Source organism: Epinephelus moara, chromosome 9 (assembly GCF_006386435.1).
Source record: "Epinephelus moara isolate mb chromosome 9, YSFRI_EMoa_1.0, whole genome shotgun sequence".
Lineage (NCBI taxonomy): Eukaryota > Metazoa > Chordata > Actinopteri > Perciformes > Serranidae > Epinephelus > Epinephelus moara.
Window position 1 is genome coordinate 37,275,110 of NC_065514.1, and position 17,393 is coordinate 37,292,502.

At 43.1% G+C, this 17,393-nt stretch overlaps 1 protein-coding gene across 1 annotated transcript in view; it reads right to left on the reverse strand.

Annotated features, from left to right (window-relative positions):
• Window positions 1-3,734: 3,734 nt before the first annotated feature.
• The window catches only part of crb2a (crumbs cell polarity complex component 2a), a 154,950-nt gene continuing 141,291 nt past the window's right edge, over window positions 3,735-17,393 (reverse strand). Inside the window, exons 12-13 of the mRNA XM_050052655.1 lie at window positions 7,924-8,050; window positions 3,735-7,703 (exon numbers count right to left, since the gene is read on the reverse strand). Of these exons, the coding sequence (XP_049908612.1) occupies window positions 7,482-7,703; window positions 7,924-8,050 (349 nt within the window). The 3' untranslated portion in view covers window positions 3,735-7,481. The remainder of the gene's footprint in view (window positions 7,704-7,923; window positions 8,051-17,393) is intronic.

Here is a 17,393-nt window from a genome sequence, read left to right on the forward strand (position 1 = left end):
CATTTCCTTACATTGTTTGAACTGTCTGCGCTTGTTGTTCACAGCCTTGGAGTAGTCCAGGAATATCATAATACGATGACCTCTCCATGTCAGTTTACCCTTGTTTTGGGCTGCTTGCATAATCCGATCCTGGTCTTGATAGCGCAGGAACCTGGCCACTATAACCCTGGATGGCTGGCCATCAAGTCTGAGCGGGGCCAGCGCTGAGTGGGCTCTGTCTATTTCCAAACCCTTGGGAATGTCGAGCTCCAGGAAATCTGGGATCACCGGTTCCGGCGTCCTCACAGGATTCAGGGAAACCCACAAAAAACAGGTTGTTGTGGGGACTTCTGGAGTCAAGGTCATCCACCCGCTACTGAAGTAGCTCTAGCTCAGCCTGGGATGCAGGTGGGTCGGCTTTCAGCGCTTTATCACTATCCTCCAGAAAGTCTAAGCGACTTTCTACATCGGAGAGGCGAGTGGTAATGGCAGTTAATTTTGACTTCATGGATATCATGGCTCTGTGGATTTCGTCCAGTTTATTGTTGTGCCCACTTAAGATTTCTGAGAGAAGGCTGTGCAATGTCACCAGCAACCTTGCCTGGTTCACCCTCTGAGACAGTCTCATTAGCTGCAGCCGCTGTTAGCTTGGCACAGCTAACACTGTCGTGGACGGTGTCATTGGCCGTACCTGCGGCTGTTAGCCATGCTGTTAGCTTGTTGCTGCTAGCACGGTCATGTGTATGCTTGGTGTTGCTAGCACGGTTTAAGATGGTATCATTGTCTGTGGCCGTCGTTAGCTTAGTGCTGCTAACACATTCCGAGTCATACAAGGAGGAATTCTTCGCAGTTGAGCCTTTACCTGCGGTGTTCTTGCTTTTTGGCATTTTGACGGAGTTGGGTTTCTTTTGATTTTAATGTGTAAATAAATAAATACATAAATAAACTGAACAGCTTGTAACAGTGCTTGAACTGGTTATTTTGACTGCTGTGTTTATTCAGAACTAGATGTAGCTGTGTTAATTCACTGTCACCAGTCTCAGGCTACACCTTGTTGCTTAAATGTGCTGTATAAATAAACTTGCCTTGGCTAACTTTTACCACTAGAGTCCCATGCATTGATCACTCATCCAACACACCTAACATCTGCAATGGACTTTGTCACTATTTATACCATGTTACCTTTTTGGCCTAAATCTGTGACTTTTTTTCTGTTAATGTTATGACTTATTTCTCCAAACCTAAGATTTTTTTTCAATCTTGCACTAGTCCTCCTTGGTATATTTCTGACACATGAGAACAAATACAATAAACATGCTTTCAGTTTTCCTTCACAGTCCAAACACATGCAGGTGAAGAGAGAGAAGGTTTGTCCCCTGTGACTGTTAACAGACTACAGATAGATGTTCAGAGGGTTTGATACTTCAAAACCATTCTGACTTTATTAAATGTGTATAATACATTGTGAATAAAACATCCTGGATTTTGTACATCAAAATCAACAAAACAGTGACATCATGTGAAGCCAACACCTAAATAATTACATGTTTGTTTAAACCAGCTAATATTGTACATCACATTACAGTTTGCTGCAGGACCTTTTATGTTTTTCCTCCCAAACTGACACTTAAGGATAGGTCTTTTTGTTACTTATATTACTTACTTTGGTGCAATATTTCAACATTTTATCCTACAAGTCATATCTACATACTGAAAACTTTGAATCATCAGAAACAGTTTAACGTCATCTGCCTGGGTTTAAAATATTTTCCAATTTTTAAACCAGTGTTGCTACTGAGGAGGCCAACATAAACATGAGCAGACACTCCCTTTGTACATGTGAGGTGCTACAGTAAAAATCAATATAAACAACAGTTAAAACAGAGAATAAACATAAATATATGAACAGTACAGTCTGGAACGGGAAAAACGAGTCTGAGATTATTAACAAAATAAAGGAAACAGTTATTTTAAAAATATGCATTCGATGTTTTGTGTGTTTTTGTATGGATTTTCCCCTGTTGGCTCCCCAGTTTGTAACAGTGAATACAAGTACAGTCCTTATCATCTGTACTATACACATACACAATACACATGGATTCTCCAGATGCACGGTTAATTTTTTTTAAAAGATTTTTCTGGGGGCTTTTTAGCCTTTAATGTATAGGACAGACAAGCATGAAGGGGGGAGAGAGAGAGGGGGAGTGGCATGCAGCAAAGGGCCACAGGCTGGAGTCGAACCCAGGCCGCTGTTGCAACAGCCTTGTGCATGGGGCGCCTGCTCTACCACTAAGCCACTGGCGCCCCAAGCACAGTTAATTTTTATGGGTGTTTTAGATTTAGTCATAGTCTTGAGATGAAAACGCTTATTCGTTTTAGTCACATCTTAGTCATTTTTATCATTCATAATTTTAGTTAACAAAAATTCATTACATTTTAGTCAAATTTTATGTTTTCTTTTATTATGTTTTTTGATCTTTAAACTAATCTAGTGAGGCTAATTCATGTATCAGAAATTAGAACCAAGCTGAAAGGTTGTATAAAAATTTCATTTAGACATTTTTTTCCTACAACTACAAATAATTTCTACACACTTACAACCTGTCATTTCTCCAGCAGTGTTTGACAGGTTTAAGGGGTGATTTACTAGCACACACTTAATGATCATCATTTGAAAAGCTCAACATCTTTCTATTCATGCTTTCAAACACTTTGACACCACAAATAACTAATCTGAGACAAGTAGGATTTGTACTCAGATTCATTGTAAACTCTGACTTATTCATCTCACTGTTAAGAAGCAGAAATGTAACTTAAATAAAGCCTGAAATCTTTCTTAGTCTGCAACATGTTAGTCCGGAGGTTTGAACTTGTGTCCTCTCACAGAGTTGGTGATTAAAACTAAACCTTAATTCCTGTCAGAGAAACTGAAGACTGTTTACTTACAGCACAGCCACACTCACAGATAACTGAGCCTCCTACCTGCCTGTTAAACAGCATCAAACCATAAACCTTCTCCAGTCTGGAATGAGTGGAGTCCTAAAGAGATAAGTTCTGCGGCTGGTGGCTGCTTGCTCTGCTGCTATTCAGCGGCTAAAAAGCGGAGCTAACTGCTATTCAGTAGCTCCACCATTCACAGTCAGACACACATGGCTGATTATTTACTGCTGAATTACAGCTCACAACTTGCACCAACAGCTGATGCTGCTCCAGTGTTAGTGTTGTTGCTGGCTAGCGAAACATCCTGGTCCTGACTGTTTACTGGAGTTTACCAGCCTGTCACTCATGTGGCATTTGAAGATAATTACAGCCATGGCCGCGCTCTCATAGATTTTGTCTTAGTTTTTGTCATCAGGATCTATTTTTAGCTTGTCATCGTCTTGTCACCTGTGCCTGATCAGTTCAATCACCTGCCATGACCAATGTAGGTGTGTCTAAAGCACTATTTGGACGGGATTAGTTTTACATGGGCAGGTGGGGTAATGTCACTTTACCACAGGACGTCAGTAATATTAATGGCCGATTCGCATGGGATAAGAAATATCAGTAAAACTACCACAAGTGGGAGGGGTAAATCCATTCACGCACCGCCGTCCCCTCCTGCCATCATGTGCGTATGATAGGACTGTCAAAAGCACCATGAAATTGAGTTCGAATATTTTCGAATTAATTTAGTAGAGTTCGAATAATATTAGAATTTATTATTATTATTATTATTATTTTTTTTATTTTATTATTTTTTTTTTTTTACAAAAAACAAAAAATAAGATGCTTATTGCTGGCGCAATATGAATGTGACACTCGGATGAAAACACCTGTTCTGACCTCACTGAAGTACCAGGTATGACTGCCTTGTTATCTGAGCAATGTTTGGATACTTTAGTGCGTAGTTTTCCACCACAACAGTGGATCCTGGCCGGCTCGTAGTGGTGTCTCATTCTGGTAACGTTTCATCTCTTCTTCAAAAAGGGTAGGCAGGGAGGCAGCAAGTGCAACACTCTCCCTGTATGTCTCCCCGAACAGGTCACACATCGCGGACAGCACAGTGGGTGGTGTTGGCACAGCGGCTCCTCCGTCTGCGCCTCTCCCTCCGTCGCTGTGTCCCTGCGTACCTGAGGTAATTGTCCGGGACCCTTTTACAGAAGGTAAAAGTCGCAGTAATCTTTACTGACATTGTGCGGTAATGATTACTGACATGGAACATTCGGACGGGACTAAAATCTCTGGTAATTATTACTTTACCCCACGTACCTATGTAAAACTAATCCCATCCGACTAGGGCTTAACCCTTTCCCCTCTGTTTGTCTCAGTTCTCATGACCCTCCCACCTCAAACCTTGTTCTTCTCCTCTCTTCCATCTCAGCAGACCACAAATGGCTCAGCCGCTAGCACCATTGCCTCACAACAAGATGCTCCTGGATATGAACCCTGGGGGACTACACAGCACAGAGCTTATCGAGAAGTGTCCGTCACCTTGAGTCTCGACCCCCACAGGTTCATAAACACTCCAGCTTCACCACTACTCCATCTATCCCCACAAACTCGACCCCGCTTTGACCCCCACCTCCATCATCCCATCATACACGACCCTGACCTGACCAACTTTTTGGGTCCTGTTCATCCCCTGACAAACAACCCTTTTTTTATCCCTCCCCTTGACCCCCATCATCTCATCAAACTTGACCTGCTAATTTATAGAATGTAAAATGCAACAGGCTTGTGCTAATAATATTAGCATATTCTATTTGTTTGGAAAACGTGACACAAATACAAGACAGATATTTTGTTGGTGAACCTTGTGAGTTGTAATGAAGCCAAATTTTGTGACGTGACCTTTGTTAAATGTGTTGTCCCTGACTTCAGGAAATCTTCGCTAGTTGCTAGCCTAATTGTAAAATGTAAAATGCCATAGGCTTGTGCTAATAACATTAGCATGTTGTATTTGTGGGGAAAATGTGTTCATAATACATTTTATTTAGAGAGTGCTTTTAATTAAAAACTATCATAAAATAGACTACAATAAAATACACAAAACATCATTCACATTTTAAAAGCCATTTTGAAAAGATGTGTTTTGGTTAGTGATTTGAAGTGGGAGAGGTCAGCGCAGTCTCGAATGTGTTTGGAGAGAGTGTTCCAGAGGAAGGGGGCAGCTATGGAGAAGGCTCTGTATAATAAAGCTGATTTGTGTGCTTGAGTTTGAAATGGTCACTATTAAGCCATGTTTAATGTATGTTTAAAGGGATAGTGCACCCAAAAATGAAAATTCAGCCATTATCTACTTACCCATATGCCGATGGAGGCCCTGGTGAAGTTTTAGAGTCCTCACATCCCTTGCGGAGGTCGGCGGGGGCAGCGGCCAGCACACCTAATGGCAGACGGCGCCCCAGACTAACGTCCAAGAACACAAAATTGAATCCACAAAGTATCTCCATACTGCTCATCCGTAGTGATCCAAATGTGCTGCAGCCCCGACATAAAAAGTTGTTTCGAAAAACATTATATGAACTCTGTTTTTAGCCTCACTGTAGCCTGTAGCTCTGACTGCTTATCTGTGCTCCGCGTTCACATGTGCGCGCCTGCGAGCGACCAGCGAAAGCATGACCTTTGCTCACCCGTGTTTACATCACGTGACACGTGCACCGCATGGGGAGACAGCAGTAACCACAGAGCTAAAAGATAATTTGCACTACGGTCTTTTAGCAAAGGACAGCCCAACATGTCTGAAGACTTTGAAATTGAGGAGGAACAGCATTTCTTTGTTGAGCCGTATTTGTTTGAGCCCGAGTATACGGACAGAACTCAGGCTACTGGACTAAGCAGCCGCCGCAGCTCATGAGCCTAACCCTCAGCCAGCTGCAGAATACCGGAGTTGAGCACTGGAAACCTGGCGGTGTAGTTGTTTCAAATGCAAAGCAATGCCAACGGACGAGGAAAGTCTTTGCTGCTCATACTGGGAATTGGCGAGTTCTGTGTTCTTGGACGTTAGTCTGGGGGCGCCGTCTGCCATTAGGTGTGCTAGATTGGTTGCGCTGATCTCCACAAGGGATGTGAGGACTCTAAAACTTCACCAGGGCCTCCATCGGCATATGGGTGAGTAGATAATGGCTGAATTTTCATTTTTGGGTGCACTATCCCTTTACTGTGTGTTTTAGGTTAACAGCACTTAACAGCACTTCACAAAAACCCCACCTCCATCTAGTGTTTTGGAGTTGTAACTGCAGATTGACACACCATTGCACAAGTATAAATGTTCACAACAGCATAGGCTGTGCATAGAGCTGATGCACAAGTATAAATCCGCCTTTACATTTCTGGCGTGATGCATGTCAGGCTACAGTGTAGGTACGGTGTCGATTTGATGCAGAAATATAAATCCTGCTTTACAGTGTAACAGCAGTGCCAATTTTACAGCTGAGAACACTGCAGATGTCATTTTGTGTATTTTTTTTGAGTTTCAAGGGTTATGAAGCTGCTCTCCAATCCTACATTCCAATGCACTCTGTAGCATCCTGGTTAGCTGTTCTAAAGCATGGTAATGCTTTATGTGATGCTCTTAATCCTACTTTCTACCTTATGAAAATTATGCAGGCTTGTATGTTGTGAAAACAGTCTAAGTTTAGCTGATGTTGGAGGAGTAAGCTGCAACCACCCACAGTTTTGTGAACATTAGGGGTTCACTGAGATAAACAGATGGTGGGGAGGACACAACAAGATGATAAAGATGAATTCAAAGAGCTGTGGGGTGGGATGTTTCCATCTCTTCAGTGGAAGCTTGTGTGGTGTTTAACTGAGTCACATGCCTCATGTGCATCATCATTTGTGAACCAAGTCTGTTTTCAGCATTTTTACACTTTTTTTTTTTTTGTGCACAAATTAAATCATCACCAAGGCCCACATTACTAGTAAAACTGGAAAAATTACATATTGTGATCACTCCAATAAAGTTTTAGAGCCAGTACGTAGTGGTCAATACAGCAACTGCAGCCTAACAGCCCTGTGTATTGGCTGGACTGCTTTCCAACTAATGCAACCCAGTCTCCAGCAGCACAGCTGTGCCGTGGTCCTTTGACTATTCAAACAGCAGAGGCCATTTTCCATAGTTTTTGTGCTTGTGGTGGTCAGCTGTCATAATGCCATGATTCTGGAAAGAGAGCCCTTTAGTTGTCCTCTATGTACTAGAGTTACTTTTAAATTGGTTAAGGCTCTGCCATAGACAAACTACAATGTATAGAGTTATACAACACAGGGACATGGGGCTTGTTCCTCAGATATCCTTTGTCAGAAACGCAGCACCTAGATGGTGAACACATTTTATGAAATGAAGTAACGTACAGAGCAGTAGCACTGGGTCAGTACCTGGTCACCACCAGGAGGGGGCTTCCTACAACATATGCCACTGAGTTCAGCCCAGGTGTTCAAAGGGTCTTTGAGTCTTACAGTGTGTACCTGCCTGTGGTGCTCAGATCACCTCGAACACCCATCTGTCCTCAGCCTTTGTGTCAGATGAGTCTCTCCTCTGGTGGGACTTTGAGCATGCTGTCCATCTCCAGCCGAGCTCCAGCCACCTCCTGAGTGCTTGGGCTGTATGCACCCTCTGACTGGCGCTTCTTCCTCGCCGTGAGCACCATGAAGGTCAAGCCGATGATCAGTATCAACACGCAGAAGCAGAGGAGCGGGATGGCTACCACCAGCCAGGGGATTCCTTGTTTATGGGCTTGTTTCTGCAAAAACACAGAAGGCAGAGATTGTGAAGATGTAGTGCTTTAGTCATCTGAAAATATAAACTACATGTGTGTGAAGATTGTAGACAGTTCATATCTGCTTAAACATTTCATAGATACTAATAAAATATGTTATAGGTATTGGAAGTTTGTTATATGCTGCTCAGCAACAAGTGACCTGTATGTATGAAACTAAAGAAGAAAAATGTAACAAACATACATTAGTGTCACAGATTGGACCGCTGTAGCCAGGTGGACATTCACACACAAACATGTTGAATCGATCTAAACAGGAACCACCGTTTCGACAGGGGTTTGACTGACACTCATCAATCTCCGATTCACACCTGCAAGACAGAAAACACATGACTGCGCATGGAGAGGCAAAATATTTTAGGCCACTTAGAACATTTCTAAAGACATTTATGTTAGGAAACAAATTAACCAGCAGCGAGTAGACGGCTTGTTTGTTTGTACACATTTTCGTCGATTAATGTGTTTTAATGTGCTTTTAGCTGAGTGCCGTTTTAAGTTTTTGAGTCAATCAATCAATTTCAATCAATTTTATTTATAAAGCCCAATATCACAAATCACAGTTTGCCTCGCAGGGTTTTACAGCATACGACATCCCTCTGTCCTTTGGACCCTCGCAGCGGATAAGGAAAAACTCCCCCCAAAAAAACCTTTAACGGGGGAAAAAAATGGTAGAAACCTCAGGAAGAGCAAGTGAGGAGGGATCCCTCTTCCAGGACGGACAGACGTGAAATAGATGTCGTACAGAACGGATCAACATGATAAATTCACAGTAATCCGTATGACAAAATAAGACAGAAAGAGAGACAGAGACAGAGAGATGCAGGACAGACAGTAATGACAGTAGCTTATAACAACACTAATGAAAGTAATAATATTATAATAATAATTATGGCTATTGTGGTACAATACATTGAAAGTATGTATTAATATGTGATAGTATACATATGTGCCAATAATCATGTCTATAAAAAGAGTAGAAGTATGACTAATGATAACAGCAGCATCAGGAAGCATCAGGCAGGACCACGGCAGCAGCACAACCACACACGTCACACTATCCAGGCACCGCTGCAATATAAGTTAACCTGCAAGACAGTGGAGCACAAAGGCTCCGGAGAAGAAGCCGAGTTAGGGACATGCAGTATGGCCGAGTTAGCAAGATGTGACATGAGTGTTAGCAAAAGGGAGAGAGAGAGAGAAGGAGAGAAGGTGCCCGGTGTATTATAGGAGGTCCCCCGGCAGACTAGGCCTAAGTCAGCCTAACTAGGTACAGGGCAAGCCTGAGCCGGCCCTAACTATAAGCTTTATCAAAGAGGAAAGTCTTAAGTCTAGTCTTAAATGTGGAGACGGTGTGCCTCCCAGACCGCAACAAGAAAATGATTCCACAGTAGAGGAGCCTGATAGCTGAAGGCTCTGGCTCCTGATCTACTTTTGGTACCTTTAGGGACTACAAGTAACCCTGCATTTTCAGAGCGCAGTGTTCTGGTGGGATAACATGGCTCTATGAGCTCTCTAAGATATGACGGAGCCTGGTCATTTAGAGCTTTATAAGTTAAAGCTAAAGTTGGTAATCCTGTTCAGAAACACTTTTTGTTATACTAGGTGAAATGGTCCTTCCATCCTGAGAGTAGTCAATACATAACGTGTTCAGAAAAAGGAACGGAAAAATTCTACCTCTGTGGCAGCTGCAGGCCTGTAAAAACTCTGACCAATCCCTGCCTTTCGGTGCGAGTGGAAAGAACCAATCAGATGTCTTCATGTCTCGTCCTGCCCAAGCCCCCCTCTGTCCCTCCCTTCTCCCTGCGTGCACTCATCATGTGTCACTGTTGCCGGAAATATTCAGCACACTCCTCAGCAGAAATACCGAATTAGCAGGAGAATAAGTTTGCTGAACAATGGCAGAGAAAATGCAGCCAAAAGTACCACTTCCAGCGTTACTTGTAACGGCTCGCCCCGCTAAACATGCTAAGAAAAGAAAGTCGGAGGCAGAAAAGGCTGCGACGAAAAAGGCTTTGGATAAAGGGATGAGAGGACAAACCAGTGTCAACATCGGTGCAGCTTTTGAACGGTGGAGACAACTGAGGGAGGTGAAGGGCCTGAAAAGTGATGCAGAGGTTGCTGTCTTTCTGTTGGACAGGTAATTATTTGTTTTGCTTCGGGGGGATTAGTTATTTTCATGAAATATGTAACGTTAGCCAACTTTTGTAGCTCGTATTAGCCCAATGCTAACATTAGCTTCTCTGTCGGTGTACTGCAGGATGCGCGTTCAAGTTTGTGGGGGGCGTGGCTTTGGACGGAGCACTGACGGGAGGGGGAAGAGGGGTGGGAGCTTAGAGGAGGTGCCACTTTCAAATCTTGCTAGCTCTCCAACATTTCCAACTATAGCTTTAACAGTAGGATTTTAAATTCAGTTCTGGATTTTACAGGGAGCCACTGCAGAGAAGATAAACAGGAGAAATGTGTTCTTGCCTCTTAGTTCCTGTTAGTACACGTGCCGCTGGGTTCTGAATTAGCTGGAGAGTTTTTAAAGACTTACTAGAGCTACCTGATAATAGGAAATTACAGTAATCCAGCCTAGAGGTAACAAAAGCGTGGACCAATTTTTCTGCATCTTTTTGGGTCAGGATAGGCCTAATTTTGGCAATATTACGCAGATGAAAAAACACAATCCGTGAAGTTTGTTTTAAATGGGAATTAACAGACAAATCTTGATCAAATATTACTCCGAGGTTTCATACAGTAGTGCTAGAGGCCAGAGAAATGCCATCCAGAGAAACTATGTCATCAGATAAAGAGTCTCTGAGTTGTTTGGGGCCAAGAACAATAACTTCAGTTTTGTCTGAATTTAACATCAGGAAATTGAAGCTCATCCAGGTTTTTATGTCTTTAAGGCAATTTTGAAGTTTAGTTAATTGATTAGTTTCTTCTGGCTTCATCGATAAATACAATTGTGTATCATCCGCATAGCAATGTAAATTTACAGAGTGATTTCTTATGATGTTACCTAAGGGAAGCATGTATAGAGTGAATAGGATTGGTCCGAGCACAGAACCTTGATTAAAATTAAATTAAATGTTCCAGTCTCTGTAGCAGAATTTGATGGTCAATTGTGTCAAATGCCGCATTAAGATCTAATTAAACAAGTACAGAGAAGAGTCCTTTGTCTGAAGCAATCAGACTATAATTTGTTAGTATGGTAATCTTTGTGTAACCGGGTGGTTATTTACAGTGTATATATTGCATTTCTCTTCTGTGTCCCTCAGTCTGTTTATGTTGCAGCAGGCATGGCGATCGCGGCAGGTGTGTGTCACACCCCTTACCGGCACCTGTAGTGCAGCCGCATCATTGGCTGCTAATGCGGACCTGTTCATATACCCCCCGCTGTCGTTTAGTCACCCTCTCTCCCCTGCTGAAGCGAGTGCTGGCCGGCGTGCAGCTCCGCCGAGCCGTAGTTTCCCGGCGTAGTATGTGCCGTGTGTTCATTCTCCAGGTTGGCGTGTTGAGCCGAGGTGTGTGTGTGTGTGTCCCCCTCCGGTTAGCCGCCGCTGCCGCCGTTAGCTTCTAACAGCTAGATTATTGATTTGTGCAGGCTACAGCTGACCACGCAGTTTGCCTGGCGTTAGGCTGCTGTTTTGCCCTGCCTTGCCTCTTACCTTCATAGTTTTTCTTTTTGTTTTACCTGGCTCACTTAGACAGCCGCTCTGCCGCTCTGCCTTCGTCGTTTAGACGCCCTTTTTTTAAAGTAGTGTACTGTAGTTCAAGACTGACCTCAGACCGTGACTCCTTAGTGGGGGGTGGGAAGTTAACACAGTATTGAGGACCTGCTAAATTTATGCATGTAGCATGTTTATTTTTGTTTTTCTTTTCTTTCTTTTTTGTTTATTTGCGCAGTTGACCTCAAAAACAGCTAAAGTTGTTGACTCTCTCTTTCTAACTTAACTTTTGAGTCATTGGTACAGATTAATATTGTACCGTTTGGAAATAAAAAGAACTATATAACTGTTTTTTTTAAAAAGAGAAATAACTTAATAAAGAAATTATTTTATTGGGAGTAATAAAACTTGTTAAACTTCTTACATCGTGCCTGTATTCATTTGTGTAACTTACCTGTGTATGGGTGATTTTTGGGAAACCCTCTGAGAAATTAAAGTGAAAAGTAGATTCTTTAGGTGCAAGTCCTAAGGTGGCGTTGTTGGTGCTAATTCTCCAGATCTGACTCTCGCAGTTCAACTGGTATTGCCACATTTGCACCAAGAATAAGAATTCCCACGGGAAAATTGTGCAAGTGGCCTCTAAGGTAGCCGGCATCCAATTGGATAGCCTAGATCACATCTTTAACAGACAGGTGCTCTTGAAAGCTCTGTCTATTCGCTCGGATGATGTTCACCCACTCAGTTCTGAGTATAGGCTCCTTCCATCCAGCCTTCGCTTGTGTGTCCCACGGGCCACTAAAAACAGGTACAAATACTCTTTTGTTCCTGTCTCTATCCGAGCATTGAATGCTGCTGAGGGAAGGAAGTAATATCATTCAAAGCTGCGTACGTAGCTGCGGCTGGCGCCGTTGTCGTGAATTATTCATTGATGTTTGTTGCTGTTATCATTGTTCATGCTATGTATTGACTGGCACCTTTTCTCTCTTTTCGCTCCTTTGAGAGACTGCACTTTAACAGACATTATGGCCCTCATTTATCAAACGAACGCACGGCAGAAAACTGTGTGCACGACCATTTCCACGCAAGGCTCGGCATTTATCAATTTGGACGTGAGTGGACGCTACAGTCAAATCTCACGTCAGGTCTCAGCTCGTGTATGCAAGTTTGAGTCAGTGTGGATTTGCGGTGCAGCCGTGTATGCAAGTTTGAGTCAGTGTGGATTTGCGGTGCAGCACAGTAATGTAATGCAAGTATAAACTAGGGGCTATTGGCTAAAGGGATATTCAATACAGACAATGGACAACGTTTAGTCATTTAAACGTTTTATTCAGGTCTTTTTTTTTTAGATTCTCGTTCATTTCTTTTAGCATGTTATTAATTGCCTCAAGCGTGCTAACAACTGAAGCCAGGACCTCTGCCGTGATGATTGCTGGTCTTGGCCCAGCACGGGAGGCGGAGGGCACGCACATGCCCTCGGTTGCCTGGCTTGGTGGGTCTGGCTCAGTGGGACCGCTCTGGGGAGAAGACCTGGACGCCATGCTGTTGGTGCCTGGCTCTGAAACAACATTTAAACGAAACAATAAAAATGTGTATCTGTGTAACATGTGTAAGCCTATTTATTTGGACAATATTGTACTGTCAGGGTTAAATTAACTATAATGCAAGAAAAAGGAGGGCTGTTAGTTACCATTCTGCTCCGGCTCCAACGCAAGTGCATCTGTGTCTCCACCGCCACTTATGCCAGAGATAGATTCTGACCCAATTAGTGAGGAGATTCTTTCCTCGGTCCCCGTCAGGGTCAGGCTGGGGTCTGGTTGGCCTCCTCCAGTCTGCGTGCTGCTGCGCCTAAGGGCAGCAACACACTTTTTTGTTGCCAACTTTAAGTTTGACCACTTTTTCTTTTTCTAAACATAAAGAATTGTGACTTGAGCAACTACCAGGCATAGGCTATTAGGCTATGGATGAATAAAAGATTCATTTTTCTATTATCATCATCATTAGGCATAGGCTACTTATTGAGAATTTTATTCAAACCTCAGCCGGAGTCCGTTTGTCAACGGCGACGCTGTTGACTGTCTCTTTGATCTTCTTCCAGACAGCGTTTTTATGGGCTAATGCCAGTTTTTAAACTCCAAAAAGCACGTCTTTCTTTACCTCCACCTCAGACGTGAGGGTGTCGATTTCCAGCTCTGAAAAGTTTCTCTTCTTTGCAATGTTTCTCGTCTCCATGTTGTGACCTCAAAGGACGAGGCCTCTGAACCACGAATATTTAAGGGGGTGACATGCTAATGACGATCGATTTCAGCCGTACAAACGTTTCTTAAATCACACGCGTGTCCTATCGTAAGATGAATCCTGCGCTCAGATCTGCACCTGTTTCCATGCAAGATTCATAAATGAGGGCCTGTGTGTCTTATTGTTACTCTGTGCACTTTACTGGTCACTGTGCCCAGAACTCATATCATATTTATTATTTTTAGATATATTTAGATGTTGGGCTGTGCATGTTACATGTATTGTTTCCATGTTATGTATTGTCTTACCATGTTTTTATGTATTTGTTGTGCCTCTATGCCGCTGCAACCTAATTTGCCCTTTGGGACATTAATAATAAAACTGAACTGAAACTGTAGTCAAGTGTTTGCTACTAAAGTCTTAATTATCTTCTTGCTAGCCACAACAGCTTTGAGACAGCTGGTATTGTTTTCACCTTGTGAGTCAGTGTGTGTATATCTTTATGACCAAATGTGGCCATGGGGGCAGAGTTCTGCACTGAGACGGGTACCAGATGGGTTACCCGCAAAAAGCTGTGTAATAGATAAAAATATGTATAAAAAATAGAAAATAATAGTAAAATAGAACTACAGGCGGGCGGGCAGCAGGTGAGAAAAAAAAAATATTTAGAATAAAACAAATGAAAAAGATGTGCAGTATATGTGTATTATTTTTACATCAAAATCACTATTATCAAGTCGCAATTCCTTCTATTTTGAAAGTCAATGACACAAGTCAAACCTTTGACCCCGTCGTCACATTCGTCCCCGATGTGGAGGACTCTACTCATGAAACTTCGCAGCCCAAGGATGAGGAGGCAGCCTACACTGAGTTTAAGACACCCAAGGAGGATCCTTTTGAAGTTTTATAGTAGTGGAAGGAGCGTGCTAAAATGTTTCGTAACCTGTGCACAGTGTTGCACAGAATGTTTTTGCCATCCCGGCTTCGAGTGCAGCCAGTGAAAGTGACCTCTCCTCTGCTCGTGGGAGCCCAGCTTCATGTGAGTGACTGTAGCCTGTGTGTGTGTTTAACCACGGGTGTGGGTCGGGTCGCGGGACTTTTATTAACGGGTGTGGGCTTTGACTTGGACATAATGACGGGTTATGGGTCGGTTCTGGTACTGAGCTTTACAAGTATGGGTGGGTGCGGGTTTTCAAAAATGGACCCAAGTAGGCGTGGGGGCACCTATTGGAACTACCACAGAGGCCGTTTTGAGTATTTGATGGTCTGTCTGTGGACTGATTTTGTGACAACTATACATCACAAAGGGGCAAGATGCAGTTATGAAAAATGTACAGGTGTGTATGTAAAATCACAGTGAAGGCAGAGTCTCCAGATGGCTCTGGTCTAAGCAAGGGTGTAGAAAGTAGGGAGGGCGCCACTGCCCGCCAACTTTACACCCTGGCCCACATTTAAGTTGCAGATTGCTGAATCACTGCTGGAATGATCCCATCACAAGATCTCTAGTCATTTTTACACAGAGACCGTGCTATACAATGCTTCAAAGTCCCTTTTTTACACTGTTTTCACATTCTAACAACTTCTTCAGACAGCATGCCGACATCAGGGAAAGAAAAAGAGGCGTGATGGGCATGACATGTAACACAACTGCGTCAGTCTCTAGTATGACATGTAACATACACATCAGCAGCCCTTTATAAACAATAACAATGACATAGTATGGCAATAACAATCATTTACTGTCTCCACTATATGGTGGCTGATCTCGTCTTCTGCTCAGAGGGTAAGGAGCTCCCGGACTTGATTGTTTTTTCAATGCAGACATTTTCAGCAACTGTTCTTCTTTTTTAAGTTAGCTGCTAACTGCTATCAGCTACTTTTTAAATCTCCAACAGTGGGTTGGACGCATAACACGTCTAAACGTCACACCCATGCCTGTCCTGCTAGCTGCCTTACTCATACAGAAAAAGTTTTGGTGTTGTTACTACCTCCACTGCTGGCTTAAACAGGACAGTGAGCAGGGTAATATTTTACAGTGCAGGTGAATGGAATTTAGTTTGTGCTGCACAAAGCAACCTGTCTTTATAAAAGCAGTATCCCTGTGCAGACCTCTCTGTGAAAAAATTTCAGAGTGACTACTTTATCAATTAAATCTCAGACACAGAAATCCCTGGTGTGGAATCTGTCAGGGCAAGAGATAAAATGTGTGTTTTTAATCATCTGAGTGATGGACTTCCGGATGTGCTTTGCTGTGTGAAGACGTGCGTGTGGAGGCTCCGTGTAAAAGTAGTCAGAAAATATTAATATCGCCATATTTCTACCATTTTGGGGGGTTGGACGAATAACGTTTTGTTTTGGAAGCTAACAAGTGCACTTTTAGTGCAGTTTAAGACCGAAAATGACTTCTCGGTCGACTCGAGCGGGTGGAGAGAAGCAGCAGGTGGTTAGCAACATGGCCTCCTCAGCTAGCAAGGACACTGTTAGCCCAATACCTGTTGACACCGGCATACCTCAATGGGCTAAGTATATGATGTCCGAGATTAAAAAAGCCAACAATGGAATTACGAAATACAGAGAGGAGACCAACATCGCGAGGTATAAGGAGGAAATAGAAAAGGGAAGAAAAGAGACGAAGGTCGAGATGGAAAAATGGACTAAGAGTTTGGAAGAGAGCACTAAAGCCCAGTTTGAGTTGCTATGTGGGGAGGTGAAGCTGATTGGCGATAAAACTAGCAGTCTGGCTAACAGGATGGTCGAACGGAAAAAAGAGGTGGATGAAACATTAAATGAGCAGTCTGACGCCATAACAGACATGGGGACAAGACTGAAAGAAATGGAGAAGGAGATACTGAAGCTGAAGGGACGAAGTGAAGATCTCGAGGCACGATCACGACGCAACAATATACGTGTCGTGGGGGTAAGAGAAGGGGCTGAGGCAGGCAAAAAGCCGTCAGAATTCATGGCTGGTTTACTGAAAGAAAAGTTGGGACTAGCAGCAACACCGACGCTGGACCGAGCACACCGGGCACTCGGCGCGAGACGAGACGGGAACGGTGTACCACCGAGAGTATTCGTAGTGAGATGCCATTACTACACAGAGAAAGAGGAGATACTGAAGAAGGCGAGGGAAATGGAGAGAACACCCGAGGGTCGGAGCGGACAGATTCACATCTTCCCGGACTACACCCAGGAGGTAAACAGTAAGAGAGCAGCCTTCAGAGAAGCAAGAAGCCTCCTGCGGACCTGCACGGGGATCAGATACGGGCTGCGTTACCCAGCAACCCTGGTGATCACGCCAGAAGGAGGACAAACGAAAACCTTCGAGAGCCCAAAGAACGTCGTGGATTACATCAAAAAGGAGCTGAGACCCGAGTGAAGCCTATGGACTGATTTGATTCTGGCTAAGTAAAAATTTACACATGCTTTCACTGTTGAAATGGGATGACTAATATAGGCAGGCTATTGTTGATTAACCTGATAATATTGACAAAGTAATATTTGATTTCAGTGTATATTTTAAAGGGAAGGTATACATATATATATATACATATTTTTTATAACCTTCATCTCTTTCCAGGAGCTACTGTTGTCCTCCCTCATATTACTGTTTTACGCTATTCAAGGTTTAAGGGTTGGTTGTTCCCCCCTGGCTACTGTTGCCTACCTTCTATGGTATTGTTTTGTTTTTTTTTTTGTTTTTTTTTTATTTCATTACTATACCTTATTCAGGATCTCATTGTTGAGAGCCCCCCCTGTTTGTTTTTCC